This window comes from Rhinolophus hipposideros, assembly GCF_964194185.1.
Source record: "Rhinolophus hipposideros genome assembly, chromosome: 5".
NCBI classification, from domain to species: Eukaryota; Metazoa; Chordata; class Mammalia; order Chiroptera; family Rhinolophidae; genus Rhinolophus; species Rhinolophus hipposideros.
The window spans coordinates 56,934,368-56,958,055 of NC_138051.1; the positions used below are offsets into that span (position 1 = coordinate 56,934,368).

The 23,688-nt window shown below is 47.1% G+C and overlaps 1 protein-coding gene across 4 annotated transcripts; it reads right to left on the reverse strand.

The window, feature by feature from the left end:
- Positions 1–1,726: 1,726 nt before the first annotated feature.
- Positions 1,727–23,410, reverse strand: PARP16 (poly(ADP-ribose) polymerase family member 16). Of its 4 annotated transcripts, none has more exons than XM_081048540.1 (6): positions 22,739–23,384; positions 11,246–11,383; positions 8,742–8,948; positions 5,932–6,103; positions 4,367–4,508; positions 1,727–2,996 (listed from the first exon to the last, which is right to left on the reverse strand). In XM_081048540.1, exons 1-6 carry the CDS (start codon positions 22,910–22,912, stop codon positions 2,861–2,863), a joined length of 969 nt encoding a protein of 322 aa, XP_080904666.1. In that variant the 5' UTR covers positions 22,913–23,384; the 3' UTR covers positions 1,727–2,860. The 4 variants fall into 4 exon arrangements, with proteins under 4 accessions (XP_080904666.1, XP_080904668.1, XP_080904667.1 ...); XM_081048539.1 differs by having other exon boundaries at positions 1,730–2,999; positions 22,739–23,410; XM_081048542.1 differs by lacking the exon at positions 11,246–11,383 and having other exon boundaries at positions 22,739–23,371.
- Between the last annotated feature and the right edge of the window lie 278 nt (positions 23,411–23,688).

The following is a 23,688-nucleotide window of genomic DNA, read 5'->3' on the forward strand; positions in this document are numbered from 1 at the left end:
AGCTCTTGGCCCAGTGGGGGTTTGTCAGCAAGGACACTGCTTCTTCCTTCTCCATGTCTGCTGCATGAGCCTACCGAACTCCCAACATCCAAGTTAGCCCTTTCCTGGAGCTGGCTGGCCTGTGGGATCTGCCTTACATGTAGGGTCAGTGTGCAATAGAACTGCGTCTTTAGGGTTTATCTCCTTCTTGCCTCTCCATTCCCAGGTACCCAGAGCTCTTCCCCTATCCCCCATTACCCTATTCCTGGGCTGACTCATCCACTAGGTATTGTAGGCACAGTGCCTAAGAGCCCCATTATGAAAATGTTTTAATTTATTTTACAACCAGAAGGGGAAAAAAATGAACTTCTAAGTGAAAGAAAATGTTGTAGTATATAATAGTAATATGTGCATCTTTATTCCAGTGCAGTCATACAATATAACTAAGTATTTTGTATGGAAGAAGGGCCTACGAAAGCCCAAGTGCCCAGGGCATTGAAACTCATAATGTGGCCGTGCCTTAGTCTTCCCTCCTGCCCAGTCCTACCCTCTAAACCCCAGGCATTTCCTCCCCCATCAAAATGGACCTGTCCAGTGGCTCCCCACTAGCCTGGAAGCTCCTGGAGGGCAGAACCATTCTTCTCTCATCCTCATGTCCCCATCAGCTCACTGTCTGCTTCACAGTCACACCAGGTATTGCACTGCCTCTTTTATTTTGGTGGGGGGTGGGGGGAGGTGGAGCAGAAACCTCAGGAAAAAAGGGCTAGGTTTTAAATAAATACTGCCTGAGAACCCCTGGAAACCATGCACCACATTTCACGTTTGTGCAGTTGGACTTTGTCCACACCTCCTACACTGGAAAATGTTTCCGCCAAGTTCACCAGTGACCTCCAACTTAGTAAATCCAATAGATATTTCTCAGGTATAATCTTGACTGCTCAGCCGCATTTGACATTGCTCATCAAGCTCTCATTTTTGGCTCCAATGGTACATTTCCCTGGATATTCCTGCTGTCTCCTTTGCATGCTCATATCTTCTGTTGGGCCATGAAAAACAAATAATGGTGCTGCTGATGATAATAGCAGCTGAAACCTATCAGCCATTTGCTCTGTGCTGGGCACTATTGTAGCAATTCTTTTAATCCCCAAAATAATCCTAAATCCATTCTCCAACCACAAGCCTGAGTGACTTTTCTGAACACCAAATGTGATCATAATTGTGTCCATTCCTTGCTTAAAACCTTCTAATGGCTTCCCTGCTCCCAGCATGTAAGGTCTTTCCTGTTCTGGCCCCAGCTCTGTCACTTCCCGGCCAAGTAACCCTGGGCAAGCTATTTAAATTCTCTGGGACTTCGACTTCTTACCTGTCATGGGGACTAAAGAAATCAGTAGATGTCAGGCACCTGGCAGTGCTATACGTGTCACTTCCATACTTCCAGGTCATGTTAAAGACTCTTTACCATGTATTTTCCAAAACTCTTTTATAATGCCAACCTCACTCCTGAGAATGCTTGTACATCTGCCCACCTTGCCAGACCGTCAGCTCAGTGAGGACAAGGGCATTTTGACCTTGGTCCACCCTATTTCTAGTGTGTAGCATATGTTAGCTGCTCATCTATGGTATATCATGACTAGAAATCCAACACCTACTGGATATCCTGGTGATACATGCTCTCCAGCAAATGGGTCAAACGTCAAACAAGGAAAAGAGGATAAGATTTTTAGCAAAAGGGCATACAAAGCGACCTGGTAATTAGGAAAATACTTTTATTCTTTTTGAAATGTTCCAATATTCAACGTAAAAACCATGATAATGGCTTTTTCACAACTTCACAAATTATAGAAAAATGACTTTCCCCCTTCTTTACAGAAATATCCCCCCAAATCAGACAGGGCTCCATTATGGCTGAAATGGGTCAGGTAGGAGGGGCAGAGAATACAGAAAGTAGAACCATGGCTCTCTAGGCAGCCAGGGTCTTTTCCTGCACACATAAAGCCCAGGTTGAGTCCCAAAGACCTGCAACCCTCCTCTGAGGGAGGCTCAGCCCATGCACGTCTGTGGCACACTGAGCAGGCCTCTGTGTTAAGGCCAGCAGCGACAGAGGGCCTATAGCGTAGCACTTGGGGCTGGCAGGCCATCAAGGCAGCTTCGTGAGAACAAGATCGGGAGGCAGGCCTGCAGCTATAATCAGCAGCTGGGAATTTTTAGAAAAAGACGACTTAAGTTGCTCATTGTTAAGTTTGTATTTTTTAATCAGGTCTCTGACTCCTTTCTTTCTCATCCATGGTCGGGCACGGGGGGGTTACAGCTGTAGCAGGCGGCTGTTTGTTGATTTGAGAAAACTGAAAATGTTTTGTACTCACAGACAAAGGCTGATGGAATTCAAAAACGGTCCCACCGATTTTTATGAGAAACATGACTATTCCTCTTGAGTGTCTCAAGTCAAAACAAGGCAACCGCCTAGTGATTTATCGTCCCCACTACACATTTTCCGCCTTCCAGAAGGCATTAGAGAAAGGCCAACGTCCGCCAGCAGCGATTGTAAACACACCACTGACAGCTTGGACACTTTGTTTTTAAATGCAGTAAGACTTTTTCCTTTGGCCCTAACGGAAAAGCCAACTCCCTAGGACTGTTTAGGAAGGAGCAGACAGGAGGACTCCCCCAAACCTACAAGTGAGGAACCTGTGGTCCCCGTGGGCCGGAGTGTGGCTGGGAGTATCATCAAAGGCAATTGATACATTTATGGCCTACGAAAATTGTCCTGTGGTCCCCAGCTGGCCACCAGGCTCCACCTGGCTGGACGTGGGGTACAGGAGGTACAGAACAAGTTGTCATAAGGCACATGGCTGAGGTGCCCCCCGTACCAGGCCCAGAAAGATTATCTCTTCACACGATTCCAAAAGTGTTGGAAAGCTGAGGAGTTAATGACACTCACGACGAGCAGCAGCAGTAGATACAGGGATATCATGACTGTGAACCAATGGCTGGAAAACCAGGACAGCTGGCTGGAAGTCCTGCTTCGGGGGGGAAAAGAGTGATGTTGGCAAAAGGAGAAAAACGGTTTTTTTTTTTTTAAGTGTATGCAACAACCTCTGGCTCGAACAAGATGCAATGATGAATTTCATCCTCTGAGTTGAGCCATGAAATGAAGCTTCGTGTGTTCTCCTCTACTAAAGAAATCCGAGGCTGTTTGCCCTGGCACCAACACGCTTTTCACCAGAACATGTTCTAAATGTACAAAGACAGCTATGCAATGAGCTCATCCTCATCTTCTCTTTTATAGCTGTTCCTTTTGAACCTTCCTCTACCCTGTATTTTCTTAAGCAGGACTTTGGTATCTAGAATAATGACTTTGTTCAGGGTGTTTGCCCAGATGGCAGCAGGTGGTAGGTTATTTAGCAAAAGTCCCTTCATGTTTAGACACATACAGATATCAATGCATGCTGGGGAAATCCTCTTTGGTTTGCTGGGAGATGATCTAATCGGTCCAAGTGTGCACAGAGACACTCCAGGGAGAAGTGGGAGGAATGGAATTTTCAAGTACAAAGAGCCAGATGATTTTCAACCAAAGGATAATGTCCCCCAGAACGCTATACAAATATCCCAAATTAGGGGTGTGGGGGGGATTTTACTGGTTTATGAAATTCTGAAGCATGGAAACCACTGGTGTGTACAAGCAGGAATGCAAAGTATTAAAAATAATCTTTTTTCCTATCTTACCGGCTCACGTGCTACTCATCCCCATGAGAAGCTCTATCAGAGACCCCAACAAAATCAACAAAATGACGAGATCTGAAAGTGACCCCTGACCCTGGAAAAGCCTGTGCACACACCCCACACCACACTGCTGAGATGGGATGAGGCATCCGCCATGGCTCTTAGGAGCCACAAGGCCTCGTCTGCTGTTGGGTTCAACGGCCTCACTTTAGAGATGAAGACGAAGCATCTCAGGTCCAGAGAAGACCACATGGTAGTTCAACAGCCACCACGGAAAGTGACCAAGCTGAGCAGCATACAATCCCAGCCAGAGTCCAGTCACCACCCTGCCTCTCAGCTTAACCTAATCAGTGAGTTTCAGACCGAAATCAGGAGCCGAGGTGGCTGCGGGGCTTCATGGCTGGGGCAGCCAATTTGGCTTCGGTCAAGTGCCTTGTGTTATCTGTGTTTACGAATAGAGAGTCTATCTTCTTCACTAGAACACACAATCCTCTGAGGGCCACATCTTATTCAACCTTAACTTCACTCCTTACCGTGTCTAACGCGGTGCTTTATAAACTTTACACACAGGTGAGGCCTAAGGCTGGAGGAAAGGGGGTTATAACTCAGAACCCAATGCTTTGAAAGCAGCCTTTAGTTCTCCTCGTGCAGGGACCATCCTCCTTACCTCTTGGCCTGCTTCTGTGAGTACACCAGCAAGTACTTCACTCGCAGGAGCTGGTTATTGGTGACCACAAAATACTTTGGAGGGATGTCGCCCCCTTCACTGTGTTTGATTCTTGCTCTCCTGCGATCTAGCTCCTTGGAATCTGAATAGGAGAGTAAAGCACAATTTGGTGGGAGGGTGGAAGGGAATACAATAATAAAGAGGCAAATTATGAATATAAACGTGTCAAGCCTCCTGGTCCTGGGGGGGTGGAGAAGCCCCAGCAGGCTGAGGAATGGGCCTATATGTGTACGTGAAGCACATTAAAAGACAGGAGAATTGACAGACAGGAGGAGGAAAAAGGATTTGGAAAATAAAACAGATACAAGGGGGAAAAAGAAAAAAACTTAACTGAGTGGGGAAAGTAGAGGGAAGAAGCAGATTGATGTCCATAACGAGAAAAATAGTCCAGGACGAGGAACAGGGCTTGATCTGAGACAAGTCTCTTAGCAGGCACTTTAAATACCTATTTTGGATTGCAGCTTCTTAGAACACATCTTCTACCCTCTGTACCAAGCCTTGTTTAAAAAAACAAACAAATGAAAACAAAACTTTTCTTTTAATAACATGAAAAAGCTTTAGCAATTAAAAAAAAGGCCAAAGCTGTGTGATAGCAGACGTTGCAAGGTTTTGTTTGGATGTTTAATGTCATGGTTTGCAAAATTCCTAAGAATTATCAATGCAAATACGCGTGCTGTCTGGTTTGGGAGGCCGGCGTCAGACCTGGGCCCGTTCCTCAGGATTCCAGTTGTTTTACATTAGAGGCCAGGAACAGACAGTTTTCTCAATTTTCCTTTTCTCAGTGGAACCAACAGGCTACTTCTGGAGACCAGAATGACAGTTCTATGACTCTTCTGCCTTTTTGGACAAAACAGCTGGGGGATAGGACAAATAATCTAAGGGACACATCAGGGGAGTGGGCTCACGGGGCCAGCTAGTCATGTGCTCCCTGAGAGCCGGGGATTTACTGCCGATGGCCTCAGTTGCCTCTCACATCCTCCAGGGGGCGCTAGCACACACCAGAGCAGTCTGGAGGGACAGGGCTGGACACGTCTTTAGCTTCAGTTTGGCAACTATTTACTAAACGTCAAGTACAGACCAGGAGCCTTGCTGCTACCAGGTGTCCAAGCGTGAATGAGACCCAGTTCCTGCCTTCAAGAAGCCCACACTCTGGCCTCACACATTTGCTTTCATCCTATCAAATCTCACCTCCTTCCCAAAGCTTTCCCTGAGCACTTGGACCCACCACGACTGCTCCTTTCTTTGAGCTGCCCCATGGACCCCATTAGAGAGTGCCCTCAACTGGCACTCTCTACCCACCGCCTTGTAGTAAATATCTTTTCCATTGTGTGTTCAATGGGTAAGGAGACAGCTCACTCCTGGAAAGCAGGCCCCTGTCCTACATTGCTCTGGACTCAGCCCATCCCGCAGTGTGCCACAGGTACCCCATCCAACAACTGGGCCAGCAACAAGAGCCTAAACCCCCAGAGACATACAGCCCAGGTCTGGGCCAAGCACTCACTCACCCTTCTTCTTGGTTTGGCACTTCACATCTGGATGGTCAATGACCTCACACACAGCCACGCAGCTAAGGATGGGGCCGAGGAGGCTGCGCTGCCACCCATGGCCGTGGGGGCTATAAATGAGAGCCAGGCTCAAGTCACTGGTGAGGTAGGTCCCTTCCCCAAACAAGGATGTCTGGAATGGCAGAAGCCAACAGAAAAGAAACAGGGCCGGGTGAATGGAGAATGGCACAGCAAGATGACAAAGGTCTTTCTTCAACAGAGTTGTAAACACAAAATTTTCAAGACTTTTTTCCCCAGCAAAAGGCATAAGATCAAAAAATCCTATGATATCATCATAGGGTTATTATTAAATATATTTCTATCTCATGACAGTTTAACTGACTGTGGATGTAGCTGACTAGCCGGGCAAACTACCAGTTCCTGTGATCAAGGACTACTCAGCCTTGTGGCTGAGAGAAAAACATAGGTTTTTAGGATCCAAACAGATCTAAGTTTAAATCCTGCCTACCTCGAACAAGTTGGCAAGTTATATAAACTCTCGGGGTCTTAGTTTCTAAATTCACAAAATGGTGATAACAGTATCTCCTTCATAAGACGGTAGATGAGAATTCAATGAAGTCATGTACATAAAGCATCACGCAGGATACCGGGGCACATGAGAGCAGTAAGCGTCCACCACGGGCTCCTATAACATAGCATATATATGTGTATAGTAATGAGTGTATTGTCACACTGATGGGCTTGCAGAAGCAAAGTCATACCCTTATGTACCGGGAAGGGGATCCCACCTGAAGGGGCAGATCATCTTAGTCATTTAGAAAAGAAACAAATCTCTCAGACCAGAAACTGTAACTGAATAAGGCAGGCCTATATGAGGGGCAGGGTAAGTGTTACCCTTGTATTGGTGCTGACCAACAAAAATGTCCAAAAATCTAGGCAGCAGCTCCCTGGTGGGAGGTGCTAACTTGGTGCCCTCGAAAAAGCATGCCAGGTGAGAGAGCAGGATCTCAGGCGCCATAGCTCAAGTGGCGGTTACAGCAGGCACAGCAAACACATCTTTTGCCCACGGTAGACATCACTAATCAACTAGATGGCCAATAAAAACATCAATCGCGGCATGCGATTCTGACTCAGAATCCTTCTCAATACGACATTCCAGGTAGCTGCTACCAATGGGTGGAATTTGACATTGGAGTTGAAATTCAATTGCTGTTCTTGGGCCACAGCAGCAGTATCTCAAGACGATGAGCGGACTCAACAGCTCGCTGAACATCCTATGCTTGGGACCTAAGAAACTATTCGATGGCACTAGATTTCCATAATTCTAAGCCAGTTAAGTGAAGCACAGGCGAAATGAGACAAGGCTTTGCTTGGCCTTTGGGAAGCCCCTTGCTGGGTTACACAGAGTTCCCACGTCTCAAAAGCTGACACTGGACGCCCTTTGCTCAGACGCACATCCATTCCCCGCTGATGCCTGCTCTGTATACGCCCTTCCCTAGACCTGAGAACCTTGAGCAAGGCAGCAATGAGCAGAGGTGCATAAGAGTGGGAAACTTAGGACTCTGATGAGATGCCACTAAGCAGCAAACTGTCAGGGGCACTGAAGCAAAGGTTTGGTGTATGAGACGAAACGGCAGGCAAATTTTCCAAGCCGGCTCTGGTGTGAAACAGAGGCCCCGGATTCCAGTAGCCTGGAATAATCAGCTGAGAGCCAGTGTAAACAAGCCCGTCATCCCCAATGAAACTCAACTGCACTAATCAGCTGCAGCAGTGTTGAGAAGTCTCTCCAGCCACATTTTAGCCAGTGGCTCAGGGAGCCAGCCCCTCAGAGAAGGGAGATGCTGACACAACTTGGGGAAAGGCTGCCGGACTCCAACTACCCCTGATTCCCTCTCCATCAGCCTAAAATAGCAGTGTCCTTGGTGCTTAGCACAGGAAGAGCCCTTTGTATACATGAGCTGTTTCAATCATCTCAGCACACCAGAAGGTGGCTCGTGGCGTCCTATTTTACAGATAAGGGCATTGAGGCCCAGAGAGTTTAAGTCCATTTTCCCAGCGCCACAGAGCTGCTAAGGTAGTATTTTTTGGCTCTTGTCTACACTCTTCCTCCTCCATTTCACTAAGAGGCAAAAAAGTGCCAGCAGAGAAGGGGTAATTGACACTGTTTTGACTCCTAGAAAAGGGAGGAAAGCAGTGAGAGAAAGGACCTTTCCTTGGCGCATCCCTCGATTTCTCCAAGGGCCGACTTAGTTGGAACGACCCCTAGAGACGTGCTTCTCGAACTTCAACACGCATCGGAAGCCCGTTGGAGACCCTGTTAGAATGCGATTTCTCAACTGGCCCGGGGTGGGCTCTGAGATTCAATTTGTCCAACAAGCTCCCAGGTGACACAGATGCCACTGTCCAGGGACCATGCTGAGCAATGAGGGTTGGCCACACCCTGGGATCACCTGATGAGCTTTTAAAGCATGCTGCTGTTGGGGCCGCACTCCCAGAGATTCGGATCTAATTGGTCTGGGCTATAGTCATGCACTAGGATTTTTAAAAGCTCCCCAAATAATTCTAAATGTGCAGCCAAGGTTGGGAACCATCTTTATAGCAATGCTTCTCAAACTGGAGATCTTGTTGAAATGCAGATTCTGATTCAGAAAGTCCAAGGTAGGCCAGGATTCTGCATTTTCACAGCCTCCCAGGTCTGCAGACCACACTTTGAGTGGCAAGGCCTTTGTGAACCTACCCCTCCCCACCTCCCACCAGCTCTGATCTCCTCCCCCCCAACCCCTCCGAAATGTTAGCAGGCTTAGGCCTACCTTGTTCAGGTGGCAATGCAGGCCATTGTGGATGATGGAATGGAAGTTTTCTAGGCGGCTCCCGTGGAAGGCGTAGATTAGGTCTCGTTCTCCTTTGGTCTCATAAAATTTGGCATTCGCGGGGTCGGAGTATTCGATTTCAAACAGGAAGTCCGGCACGGGGACAGGAGTGTGAGGGGCACCGGTCAGCTTTTGAATCTTTGCAAACTTGAAAACATGAAAGGAGTCACAGTTTTAGTTGGGAAAGTGGTAAATGTGCTGCCAAAATGGCCTCTTAAAGCCTTGGGCTTAAGTCCTATGGACTCTGCTCATGAGAACAACTGGTTTCATGAGAATAAAGACATTGATTTATAAATAAGCTCAGAGCTTATAGCTCAAGACTGCTTTCCTCTAATCATTATTTCCCCCTACAACAGGCTGAAAAGCATCCATTGCTCCTTTAAGTAAAGATCACTTCTAATTTTCCATAACACTGTCACACCTATTTCCTGTATCCCAGCTTTATAATAATCTCAGGAGGTAGAAAGGTGTGTTAAATGGCAAAAATGGTGACACATTTCTCCTCCCACCCTCTGCAATGTGACTTTGCAGGTGGAATTCCACCAAAATCGATTGCTCCACGCCTTGAATCTGGGATGGGCCATGTGACTTGCCTTGGCCAACGGAACCTTGGTAAACATGGCAAACAGACTTGAAAAGGGTTTCCCCTTCCTTGTTTGCTGCTGGGAAGCCTTCAACCTTCTCTGCCATGTCAACAAGCCCTGCTAGGCTTCAGAAGGCTGAGAGCCTCACAGAGGAAGACCCCAACCACAGCAGCCATCCTAGCTGAAGCCCCAGACATGGAAGTGAGGCTACACTAGATTATCCAGCCCCAGGCAAGCCAGCCTCACCCAGGAGAACCACCCAACCAACCCACAGAATCATGAGCAGCATTCAGTGTTGTTTTAAGCCTCTAGGTTTTGGGGATGGCTTGTTACACAGCAAAAGCTAACTGATACAGAAGGGTAAGTTCCTTCCTAAAGGATAATGATCCTCTTCAGGGCAGAGATCACATCATTTCAGTTATTTCCAAATAGTAAGTCATAGTCCACAGTCAGTCTGCGGCAAGTTTATCTCTGGGTTGTGATTCAATGAGAAAAATAAGGGCGATGTAACAGGTATATTTATATTGCTATAAGGTTGTCATGACCCTGTCTTTGGAAGAACTGTCCTTTATTTTGAGGTCAGGCCCATCGTTCTTTTTGTGTGTTAAATCATGCTTTTATAAAATGATGATACATGGTAGGCTTAATGTCCTTGCTTGGGCACAATAAAAAGCTGACAATCCTGGGTGCCAACGCTCCATATTTTAATGGAAGTTAACTTGTCCATCATCTAAGGTCAAGGAGCCATACATCGCCTTATCTACTTTACCTACGGCACCTAATATCTAGTAGGCGCTTGATGCCCATATGAGGAATAAATCTCAATTTAACAGAAGACAAAAATGAAACCCAGAGATCATCTAGGAGTGAACAGCCCATCCTGGATCCAAATAAGGATCTCCTGACCCCCACTCCAGGGCTCTTTATGTTACCTTCCCATCCAACACTGATGGATGTCCCTAGACAACAGAATCCAAGATACCAAATACTGTGCCACTTAAGGAGGATTTTTGTCTTTAGGAGGAGCTTATAAAATTGAGTAATCTTAAATTAAAAACAATTAAGTGAGGAACAGTACAGATAAAGCCCTGCTGCCACTCAAAGGAAAGAGCGTTAGACTGGGGATCTGCCATCCCACATTTTGGTCCTTGTCACCCCAGCCTGTCCCTGGGAGATCCAGCCAGGCAAGGGACACCAAATTATGGAATGTCTGGTCTATTCCCAAAACTGTACTGGGAGTGACACACTTTCTATCATAGCTCCCCTCTGAGGTAACTATTAATATTCTCAATTTACAAATGGGGAAAAGGAGACTCAATTATGGATGGAAGTGGGATTTGAACCCAAAGCCTAAAGATTTTCCATTACTTTGGGTCTGCCTCTCTGTTTTGTAACAACTGGATTAGGCCAATGTTTCTAAAGGTGTGGGCAGGGGTCTACCCTTATCAGAATTACCTGGGGTGCTTGTGACACCCAACATTTACTGAGCCCTTAACATGTGCCCGTAGGCATTGTTCTAAGAGCGAAAATTCATTCAAGTCTCACAGCCATTTCCCTGATGGAAGTATCAGGAAGTTCACCTGATATGTTACCTGATATGATATTCATATCCCCATTTTATAGATGAAGAAACTGAGGTACTGCAATGCACCAAAAAAACCTACTCAAGGTCACACAGCTAGGAGGAAGGATAACACAGCTTTGCACTACTAGTATGCACGCTCCTGGGCCCCACTCCAGACACAGAATCAGAATCTCTGGCGGGGGGAGGTTCAGGAATCTGCCTTTGCAACAAGCTGCCCAGGTCATTTTGGTGCATAAGGTCCTCAGAACCTGCGATCCTACAGAGCAAAGTCTCACCTCTGACTTCCCTGCACTGTGGATTGTCAGGACTTTTGAGGATAAAATCCAGCTCACTAGGTCCCAGGCCCATTTGTCTTTGTCTCTGGAGGACTGGAGAAGTTCTTTCAGGTTGGGTAACTTGTTGGTATCTGCAAGCTGAAGTGAGGAAAACCTCTATTAGCAAGGATCCTGAACAAAATGAGAACCAGGGGCCCTCTAGTGGTCAGGCAGGTGACATGCACTTCTTTCATGTCAATTTTCTAAGAGGAGGGAAATGCAGAGGTCTACCATCCCCTTTCCAAATAATAACCCAAATCCAAATACTCCAAACACTGAAAGGTTATTTTGTAACTCATTTAGTACAAAACCTGACCTGAGCTGATGTGAGGTTCGTTTAATCTTTATTTATTCCATTTCGTGTTACTATTGATGCATTTTGCTGCAGGAATATTAATGTCTGATTATAGAATGGCACCTGGCTGGAGGTGTTACCAAATACGTGGTATATACATGGGTGGGTAAAAGGGTTAATAAAGCATAAGAAAATGACCTTCAGTTAACTTCCTGTCAGCCTGTTCTCCTGGAAACCAGATGAAGGTAGTATGGCAACTACACATTAGGTTGGTGCAAACGTAATTGCAGTTTAAAAAGTTAAAAATAATTGCAAAAACTGCAATTACTTTTGCACCACCCTAATACATAACCAGGTAACACTGCTTATGGTAAAAATGACCCAGAATGGTAAGCTGCATCTGGACTAGGAGAAACTGAAAATGGAGAATCCATAATTTGGGGTCTCCCCGAGAATGAACTATTTGTGAGGACCCTGGCAGTTGTGTCTATGGCATTCTTAGAAGAAAGACTAGTCTCTGTAATACATGGGGTTTCACTAGGCCAGAGCAGTTCCTGTACCACGCCGACATGAATCTCTCCTTATATACGAGCTGTCCCTCTCGGGGGGCAAAGACTAGCTCCTGGACCTCTGTGGACTGCTGCAAGGACTTCTGATTTAGGCTCATGCCCGCGTGGCTGAGTTGGTTGGTTGAGTTGCCATTGCACCACATATTACCTTTGCAAAATCAGACAGAATCTGAATTCCAACACCCATGTGGCACCAGGATATCTGATAAGGGACTAACAGCAGCTCCAAGGTATCTATAGCTTTTGCTCAGAAGTTATGACTAGAATCTAGCCCAATCTCTCCAGCATGGCATTTAAAACACCACCATAGACTGCTGCCGTCTGTGAACATGCCTTGGGTTGTACCACCTCCCAGCTTTGTTCTCTCAGGCTCCCAGAATGCCCTTTCCCCCATTTCTACCAACCCAGGCACCCTTCTCTCCTCTAAACCCCTAAGGCACTCAGCCCCAATACACTCTTTCCAGTATGGCCAGGACTCCCAGCAGCCAAGGACAGTCTCCTCTTTCCTGGATGCAGGGGAAAGAACAGACAGATCTGGGTTTGAATTCTTGCTCCTTAAGCAAAGCTCCTGACCTGGCTGAGCCTTGGTCTCCTCTCTAACATAGGAACCCCACCAGTTCCACATTGGGGTTGTTGGGAAGATTAAAGAAGGTAACAGCATCTCAAGGCCTGGCTTGCCATGGCTTCTTACTTATATTTCTCTCTGACAACACTCTGACACACAACTTTACTAGGGATATAGTGGGCACTTCATGAATATCAGTGGTTCTTTTCCATTTTTCTAGAACCACTGATGCTGACCTTGGTGGTTTTATTTCTTAACTCTGTAGCTAAACATCAGAAACATTTCAGGGCTGCTTTATTCCAGTCCATTTCCAAGATTCAATCAATAGCCTCAGACTTCTAGTAAAACTATCTCTACATGCCTCATGGAGTGTCACTAAGGATCCAATTGAAAAAATAAAATGGATGTGTGGGTGTGTAAATGCTCCACAAGCGTTGGTACTACACAGTGGGGAGGCGGAAAGGTAAATAATTATGACTTCAACCTATTCACTGTCATAACAAAGATGGATACAAATTACTAAGGGGACCAGGCGGGTCTTTTGTTAGGTAGTGGCTGGGGTTAAAGAGGGTGGCCAGGAAAGACTTCGCAAAGGAGGTTCTGTGTGAGCTGGGTGTGAGACGCAAAGGCACAGACGCACAAAAGTGTAGCACGTGGTCAAGGACGTGGCTAATAGTGCAGGCCACCCTCCCAGGCAGGCTCCGCCCAAACCTGGGCTCTCATACCCACTACTCGCTGTGTGACCTGGGTGAGCTGTGGGACCTCTTGTGTCTCAGTTTCCTCAAATATATAATTGGGATAATGTTAGTAGCCATTTCACAAGATTTCCATGCAGGTTAATCAAGTTCAGCAAGTTCAGCGCTTAAAGTAATAGGAAGGTATTAACGTAGTCGTCATCATTAACTGCAGGTGGTTTGGTGTGGCTGAGCCTAGGGCGTGGGAAAAGAGTCCAGGAGGAACAGTAGTGAGGCGATGAGAGCAGCCTGTGAAGGGCCTTGAACACTCACCTTGGGGTCTCTGGGCTTTGTTCTGTAGGCAATATGGCGCCACTGAGTTTACCTGAAGCTATGTTCTGAATGTTGTACCCTCAGGTGGCCACCCACAGGGCCTGCTGCCTGCACAATCCAAACGCCACCCCCCAGCAGCCTGTGGCCTCCCCGGTCCTCCTTTTATACTCCTGGCCCACACTTGTTTTCCCAGAGCCAGAGCTGAGTCTTCTCTCCCACGACTACTGTCCCCGTCACTCTTGTTCTCAAATCCCACCTGTGAGCCGTGGCCTTGGGCACAGGGATCCCCACAAAAGGACAGTCAGCTAAGCCAGGTCCCTTTCAGGGCTTAGTTTGGGAAGTAGGAGAGACCCCTCCCAGCTCCAAGCTGGACCCAGGCCTCCCCTGAATCCCCTTGGAGACAGCCCTCTTTCTTCCAGAGCTCAGGTGCTCCGTGTGTGTCCTGCTGGGCTGCCTGCTCTCTTTGCCCTCATTTTTAACCCCTCAACTGGCCTTCTTATGTCCCGTTTCACTTTTCAGGCTACTCTGAAAAATCAACTGCTCCAACAAGTTAACAGAATTCTTCCCCTTGCGACCAAAACCTGTCTGCATTTTAGCAGGGCCTTTTGGAGACCAGGCAAACAGGTAGGTTGCCACAGAAAAGAGAGTCTGCCCAGTTAAATTTGAATTTCAGATAAACACTACATTTTTTAGTGTAAGTATTGCCCATGAAATAATTGGAGCATACTTACACTTTAAAAATTATTTATTGCTACTCTGAAATTCAAATTTAACTAGGTGGCCCATACTTGCTAAATCTAGCAACCCTGCCCTTAACAAGGCTCTTGGGAAACTGGTCGGTCTGTCTGGCTTCTGTCTCACAGTACCTCCAGCCACACACTCTCACCCGCTTCCCCCAGGCTATTCTTCAACTACCCTAGTCTTTCCTTCTCTGCTTCTGCAGGTGCACAGCGTGACATTCTACTCAGTCCTAAGATCAGCCTAAAGTCACTTTCCCTGTCCCCAACCACCCATGACCTCTGTGCTCCCCTGTGCTCTATGCAGAATCCTATGTTGGCACTGGATTCTCTGGAGCCACCATAAATCTGGCTGGGACACACTTCCTGAGGGCCAATCCCATCTTATGTATCCTGAAGCCCCAGCACGAATTTCAGAACAAGAGTAACAGCTACTTTTTTAAAAAAACCTTTTATTTTAAGTGTTTTTCCAGGACCCATCAGCTCCAAGTCAAGTACTTGTTTCAATCTAGTTGTGGAGGGTGCAGCTCACAGTGACCCACACGGGGATCAAACCGGCAACCTTGTTAAGAGCACCACGCTCTAAGCAACTGACCTAATCGGCTGCCCCAACAGCTACAATTTATTGAGGCCTTGTCACTGGACTAATCACGGTGCAGGTGGCATCTCAATTTATCCTCAAAACAGCTTATTTTAAAGGGAAGGAAACTGAGGCTTGGAGAGTTTAAGCACCTTGCCTAGAGTCATGCAGCTCTTCAGTGGCAGGGGAGGGACATGAAGCCAGGCAGCCTGACTCCAGGGTCCATTCTCTGTGATTCTCTCTTACCAAATCAAGGGACTACATATTTCAGCTCAAAGAGCAATTCCAGCAGAACTTTAAGAGGCTACTTGGGAAGCCGATCAAGTATATTTCCAGAGTCTCCCATACCCCAAATAAAACAACCAAGGCAGCTACTGGCTGTGCTTAAACCCTGACAAGGGAAAGGAGAAAGATGTAAGACATGTGTGGCATTGACTGGGGTCAGGAGACAGAAAACCCTCCATCTAGACAAGAGTTATGAACCACAGTTAACAGCAGTGGAAGGCATTTACTAAGAACTGGATTGAGGACAGTAAGTATTCAGGAGGAAGGCTTGCATTTCTGGGGTTTGGGGAAGAAGGCAGAGGGAAGGGTAGGATGGGGGTGGGACCTGGAGTGATGGAGAGAGCACTCCCAGTGGGAAGATTAGCAGAGAGGCAGTGAACAACAAAAGGTTGTCCCAGGCTCAAAAGCCGCCAGGGCCAGAGAGGTGATGAAAATGAGGAAGGGGGGAGTCTAGGAACAAGTGGTGAAGGCTGTGTTGAACAAGAGACCCCTGGCCTAGCAAAGGGCCCAGACATCAACCCCCAATTTCAGCTGGTTTCTACCCAAGAATGACCTCCACCCAGGATGCAGAGCCTCAAATTTTTTTCATTTTAAAAAGAAATCAGGGCCACCCCGGTGGATCAGGTGGTTGGAGCGCCCAGCTTCTAACGCTGAGGTCACCGGTTCAATTATCGCGTGGGCCAGTGAGCTGCGCCCTCTACAGCTAAGATTGTGAACAACAGCTCTCCCTGGAGCTGGGCTGCTATGAGCAGCCGCAAGTTTGGTGTGAGCTGCCGCAGGCTGCTATGGGCTGCCAAGAGTGGCCGATGGCCAGCGTGAGTGACCAGCAGCGGAGCTGCAGAGAGTGGCCAACCAACGACTGGCAACCGATTGTCTCAGTCCAGGGGAGCACAAGGCTTATAATACCAGCATGAGCCAGGGAGTCCTATACAACTAGACTGAGAAACAACGGTTTGAACTGGAGTGGGGTGGGTGGGGGGCAGGTGGAAGAAAGGGGGGGAAAAGAAAGAAATCAGCAAGGCGCATTTTTTTTTTAATTTACTAATTTCTAAACGGTTAAGGTTAGGGTGGCCAGTTGGTTCAGCGGTTAGAGTGCAGCATGCATAACACCAAGGTCGCCAGTTCGATTCCCACATGGGCCAGTGAACTGCACCCTCCACAACTAGATTGAAAACAACGACTTGACCTGGAGCTGATGGGTCCTGGAAAAACACTGTTCCCCAAGAAAAAAAATAAAATAAATAAAATAAATAAAAGGTTATGGTTAGAGGAAAAACAAAACCTGTCATCCCACAGACCGCACTTTTGCACTCTCTGCTCTAGGGAACAAGGAAGGATTCAGTTGGAGAAGTGGCTTGGGGAGACTGGGCAAGGCTTGAATGGTGGACAGTGCTGGGCAGTCACAGGGGTGTAAGAAAGTAAGTATCTCAAGAAAGAGGTGGTTTGGGAGACTGAGAGGCCAAGGGCAGGGAACTGGCAGGGGAAGAGCAGAAGAGGAAGGGGGCTGATGACCCTGGAAGGAGATAACCTCCTTGCTTTGAGTCAGGAGGTGACAGGACAGCCCCGTGGATATTTGGCAACCACCCAGATCAGAATCTCCTGTGGAGGAAGCCCAGGATTCTATTTATAGAAGTTGCCACAGGTAATACTTATCACCCAGAATGGTGGGGACATTCAGGTTTAGATATTAAGCAATGTTGTCCTGACAGGGATGGCAGCAGGAAAGAAGGAACATCTGAAAAAAATCCTCATCGAGGAAGACACCATAGGCCGTAATTACTAGATGTGGGTGGACGTGTTGGAAGAACACGAGGGATAGGTGGAGCTGATAGGGTGCCAAGATGAAGGCTGGAAACGTGGACAGCGCAGTTACATACAGGTACACCTGGCTTTGCACAAAGTATGAAAATCCAGTCACCAAAACAGATCAGGGGTGAAGTCTACTGTATAGCAGAACTCTTCACAAAAGACGTCATCATGGGGACCCTTTAAAGGAGTGGTTCTCCATTCTGTCTATACTCTAGCAACACCTGGGAGCTGGAGGATGGTCTGCCTCCAGCATATATACTGATTAGCTGATGGAGGCAGAGATAATAATGGAACCTACATCACTGAGTTTTAGAAAGATTAAATGAGTTCCACATAGAAACAGCTCAGAACAGTACCCAGAAAGTAGTAAAGGCTAGTCGTATTGTATAAGTGTTAGTTAGGTACTGTACTATTATTATTAATCAAATGTCCCTCTCTACTACTCACCAATCTGCTGAGGAAACGCCTGCGTTTCTGGGATAGTTGGGAAGGCAGGAGGTGCTTTGTCCTAGAAGGATGGATTCCCACCCCCAGGGTCCTACACATAACTGTCCCATAGGCTGAGAAATCTTTCTAGCCACACATCCACTGACAGTCACACTACATTATATCTATGTGTGTACCATATCTTTTTATGTCTGTATATTTCTCCATCTTTGAAAGCAAGAAACCATCTTTGAGAGCAAGGAAATAAAAAGGTAGTCTGAGAGACTGACAATTTTAACTTGCAATGTCAAGTATGTACCTAAATGGACACTTACTGACTGGACCGAATCTAATTGTTACCATTTCCTCACTACCAGCAGGTAGGTACTCATGAAAATGATCAAATCAATAGGAAAAATTTTAAACTACATCTTTTCTGCAAATAAACTAAAAAATCAAAATGCCCAGGCTCCACCTCAGACCAATTAAATCTCTAGAGGTGGGGCCCAGACAACAGTATATTTTTAAATTTTTTTATATTAGTTTCAAATGTACAAAACAGCTTAATGATTAGACATTTACACCCCTCACAAAGTGATAATCCCCCTCCCAAGTCTACTACCCCTCTGACATCATATATAGCTGTTAGAATACCATTGACTATATTCCCTATGATATACATGTATATATAATATATATGTATATATACATATAATTATAGTTGACATTCAATATTATTCTACATCAGCTTCAGGTATACAGCACAGTGGTCCAAACAGCAGTATTTTTTAAAGCTTCACAGGTGATTCTAATGTGAACCCAGGTTGAAAGCCTTGTAAAGAATGATCTCCCCCAGTAAAGGTCAGTATTTAATTTCAATCTGGAAATAAGCATCAAAAGCCTGCCTCAGAAAGGTTTGCTAGCTTTTGGGCCAGCAATTTCACCTTTTGGAATTTATCTCAAGAAAATGACTAGATATAAACAATGAGTAATGTAGAAGGAGGCTTATCATAGTATTATTTATAAGAACAAATTTAAAATATTGTGAAGGAACTAGAGAAAGGACTCCTAACTGCTGGGCGGTGAAGGTACAGGGTAAGATGAGGTTCCAGCCGTGTCTTAAAAGATGCGGGAGCGTTTACCTGGAAAACAAAGCAGACGGTATGGGAACGGCAGGCCTGCCCCAGGGTAAGGACACAGAGGAGCTCAGTCCTCTTTTTAACCCAGACAGTTAAGCTTGTCTAGAGAGTACAAGCCAAAGATCAGAACCAGGAGAGCTAATTAGAGCAGCTTAGGCCCTGAAATGGTAGATGGGAATAGGGCAGGCTAGACGCAGGGCTTCTCAGACTTGTTAAAATGCAGATCCTGATTGGGTGGGCTTGGGGAGGGGCCTGATAGTCTGCATTTCCAGCAAGCTCCCAGGTGAGGCTGCTGCTGGTCCTCAACACCACTTTGAATGGCAAGGGCTGGAATTAATACAAAGGAGCCATTCACACTCGCTTTCCACACACACACACACACACACACACACACACAAAGGGTCTGCAGGCTAATAGAAAACCAAGGCATGGGGTTCCCTAGGGAAACAACAAAACAAACCTGAAGTTTGAGGGCCAATGATCAGGTATACAGGACATCCCAAGAATGCTACAGATTCTCTGACCTAATGCGGGCTTAGCCAACCCTCGTCCCAGGGAACAGGGTCAGAAACCTTCAGCCTGGAAAATCAGCACATACCCAGTAAGATTCCTCAAACATCTGATAAGCACCCGCAGGCCAGGCACTAGGAATACAAAGAACTCCCAAGGCAAAATCAAAGCGCTGACTCAGAATAGAAATATTCTCAAAACCAGGCACCCGAGAGATGACTGGGGCTTTGGGGGCTGTGACAGAATAAGGCCAGAGCTGTGCCTAAAGCCAAGAGCTTGGTTTAGCAGGGGGCATTCTCAGGAAAGCAATAATCAATAAAGTAATTCAAGCCAGAGCTCTACTTTTTGGAAACTGCAACGTATGTATTATAGGTGTGTAATGACACCGTATAGTATGGAGAAAACTAATTTAAAATCGCTGAAAATGATAAAATATTTCACACTACTTCCAAGTGCTTTTAGCTAAACAAATAAAAATGAGAGACTTTTTAACAGCTCCACACTTTCTTTCTTCAGGTAATCACAAAATGATCCAGAAGGCTAAGTCCAGACCTCATTGCCTTTCCTTTCAAAGTTAACCACTGAATCAGATCCAGGTCCAGATGTCAAGTTCTCCGCTTTTCTGTAACTCAAGTTACATGTGGCAAAAAGAAATCTAGGTTGTGTTTATCTAAGAACATGTGAATGCCCCCACACAGGTCGTGCCAGGCCGTCTGTTGAGTGGCCTTCTCCTGGCAAACTACTCATTAAAGACATGCCTATAGACAGCCAAGAATCTGGGCTGGTTTCCTTAACAATGGTACCCAAGTAGGAATATGGCAACAGAATGGGACGGGAAGAATCTGTGTTTTTCCATTGGCCCTTGAAAGAAAGGGTGCACTATAGAACCAGTACAATGAGCCCCATGTGAGGGACAGTCTGTCCCTATAGAAGCAGTGGCTATTTGGGGCTGCCTGATACTCTCCTAAGGGATTATGGGTATGGGAGAAAGGGTGTGCCCCAAACAGAAAGCACTGAGACCTATGGGGAGGGACGTGGGATAGCGTGAACTCTATCAAGGGCACTTTCACTTGATTGGTACCATTTGAATTTTTTATGAGAATATATTCAAACATTACTTGCATAATTAAACATAAATTTTTAAAAAGCATGAACAAATCAAAACAATTCCAAAGCTCCCTTTGATTTATCCCATAGTCATCAAACAAACCTGATTCTGTTTGCCAAGACGACCTTCCAGCAGGAAGAGAATGCATTGAGCATTCTAGTCCCCTTGGATGTTTCTTGGTAAAAATTAGTGAAGTGCATTGTGGGACATCATCTTGGTGAGTTTGGTCCCTCTGTTTCTCCTGAACAGATCCCTGTCTTACCCTGCCACCACAGGGGTCTTTCAGAAATGCATCCTGGATCTCATTAATGCTCTCCCCTGCCCAAGGATAAAATCTACACATCTTGGCAGGACATGCCCAGGCTTGCACGTTCTGATTGGCCTCATCTTTTCCTACTCTCCACAACGGTCAATACAGACTTGGCCTCAGTGAGCTCCTGGCTTTCTACCTCCTGTTACTCCTCGTGGAATGCCAGTTTCCTTCTCTATGCTCCTTGAAATCCCCCATGTCCTGAGGGTCTCAGCATGGCATCAGCCACTGCCCCGGTTCATGTTCCCTAACTTGTGCCTACTGCCAAGGGCTGGGGTCTCCGCTCTGGGCTTCCCTGTTGTATATACAGATATACTTCATTTTATTGTGCCTCTCAGACATTGGGATTGTTTGTTTTTTTGTTTTGTGTTTTTCCTTTTTACAAATTAAAGGCAAGGCCCTCCACCACCAAAAAGATGACAACTTGCTTTACTACAGTGGTCTGGAACCAAAACCTCAGTATCTCTGAGGGCTTGCCCCACAGTACAGCTAAGCACAGTTAAGCTCTCCTTGGGTCTTTCATTCTGTATCCACTGAAGGAAGTTTCATCCTCAAGGCTCTGATATCACAAACTCAAAATTGAACATCTGAATTTGCAGAACAAACTGTGGAGAAAGTCAGTTGGCTTATCTTTCTCTAACCTCCCACTCCCTGTACCCTGAAACAACTGTGCACCCTGGTCTAGGCCTGAGGTGCCCTCAACACATCCCTAGTCTGGTTGAAATAGGTGGGGGTGGCCAGATAGCCCTGTTGATTAAAGTCGGAGCTCTTAACAACAAGCTTGCCAGTTTAATTCCCGCAGGGGATAGTGGGTTGCGCCCCTCCCAACTGAAAATAGTGACTGGATTTGGAGCTGAGCTGTGCCCTCCACAACTAGATTAAAGGAAAGGACAACGACTTGGAGCTGATGGGTCCTGGAGAAACACACTGTTACCCAATATTCCTTGATAAAAAAATAATAAAAATAAATAAATAAGAAATATGCTTAAAAAAAAAAAAAGAACTAGACCAGGTGGGGCCAGGAAGCTGGGCCTTGGTCCTTCAACCTTCTGGGAGTGATAGCAAAGAGAGAACCCAACGCTGACCACCTCATTTAATTCTAAACATCTCCTTTAATCTGTTAATGTGGTTTATAACACTAATTGATTTTTTTAATGTTCAACTCCTATTGCATTCCTGAGATAAACCCAACCTGTTAATAAGGAATTATTCTTTGTATACATTGCTAGATTCAGGATCTTAATATTTTATAGAGGATTTTTACATTTATACTCATGAGTGACATTGGCCTATAATTTTCTTTTCTTGTACCATCCTTATCAGATTTAGGACCAAGGTTATACTAGGTTCTTTTTCAATATGCTGGAAGAATTTGTGTAAAACTGGAGTTACTTATTCCCTCCGTGATTTAGAACTCACCAAGGAAACCAGCTAGGCCAGGAGTTTTCCTTGAGTGAAAATCTTTACTAATTAAATGTCTTTAATGATTATAGACTTTCGATTTTCTATTTCTTATAGAATCAATTTTGGTAATTGATCCTAGGTAATTTCAAACATTTGAATTATAAAAATAACTGATACAGTATCTGGAACGCTGCCCCTGAGGCGAACTCTGCAAGAAACTAAGTGTCTTGTGAGTCATCAGAAATAACAGTTCACATGTGTAGTGTATGTTACGACTTGTAAGAGCACTGCCCACATACTACCTCATCTGAAGATCAGGTCTTGGTAGGTGGCTTTGGTTACTTTTGGCGTCTGATTATTTGCAAAAGGATGGTAACTTCCTATTTGGCAAAGTCAGATGATTTAGATCAACAACCTATTGCTGGCCACGCTAAAAAATCTTGGGGAGGCCTATACAACTACTAAATTCACTTCATTCCTGGTTGTCACTTGTCATTAACAAGAAGAAGCAGCCACAAAGTGTCTTGGGGGTGTCTACATATTAGGGTTTGCGGGGAGGGGTGTTCTTAGCCCATGGAAACCTACCCCGAGGCCAGGCTGGGAACGGAAAGTCTGGGGGCTGGCATGTTGACTAACACCGGTTCCACAGGCCACGTGGCTTGGGACGCAGTGGACAGCACGGGGGTTGGGGGGATGGGGAGTGCACTCACCAGGGCTTCAAAGTCCTTGCAATCGCGGCGGGCGTAGGACGCGGGAAAGGGCCGGAGCACCGAGTCGCGCTTGTAGCTCTGCAGGGCCGAAGCGAAGAGGCTGCAGCGGAGGTCGGCGGCCAGCGCGTCGCGGCCCACCGCCTCCCTGACTGCCGCCCAGCCTGCAGGCTGCATCCTGGACGGCGGCCTGTTGCCGGGGGAGACGCGGCGGTTCAGGGGCTGGGGCTGAGTCTGAGGTCAGCGTGGGGCTGGGCCGGGGGACAAAGGGCCAGAGGGGACCGGGGTTCCCAGGCCTGAGGTCGAACTAGACAGAGGGCTGAGATGACAGGGGTGAGAAAGTGCCGACGAGTGTCCTCTGCGGGCGTCCGGGCTGGGGTACTCGCTTCCCCGGGAGACGGGACAGTAGACAGGGCCAGGGCCGGGACGGCCGGTCAGTGTGGGGGATGGGCCTGGTGATAATGGGGCCGCCGGGGTGGGGGGAGTCCCAAGCCTAAGGGAGGGGCTATGACATGAGATGAGATGACAACGGCGGGAACGTGCTGACACGTGTCCTCTACAGGGGCCTGGGGCGGGAGGCACCCCGAGGGGGGCCCGCGGACAGAGTCCACTCCCCGCGCCGCGCTGGGCTGCGGCGCCGCCCGTGCCTTCCTGCCCCGCCTCCGGCCCGGCGCCGCCGAAGCCCCAGGGCTCTGCCGACTGCCCTCCGCGCCGCCTGCGTTCCGCCAGCGGTGCACGCCTGCTGGCCGCGCCGTGCCCTGCCCGCCGGAGAAACTCCCGCGGCCCGCGCGCGCCGGGCCTACCTCCCCTCCCCGCGCCGCGCTCCCGGCGCCGCTCCGCGCTCCTCCCAGCCAAGCCGAGGGCCCGCCCCTTCCCGCGCCCTCCGTGTCCTGGGTGCAGGGTGTGCCCGCCCATCTGGACTCGAAAGGTCCCCAACAGCTGGGCGGCGGGGA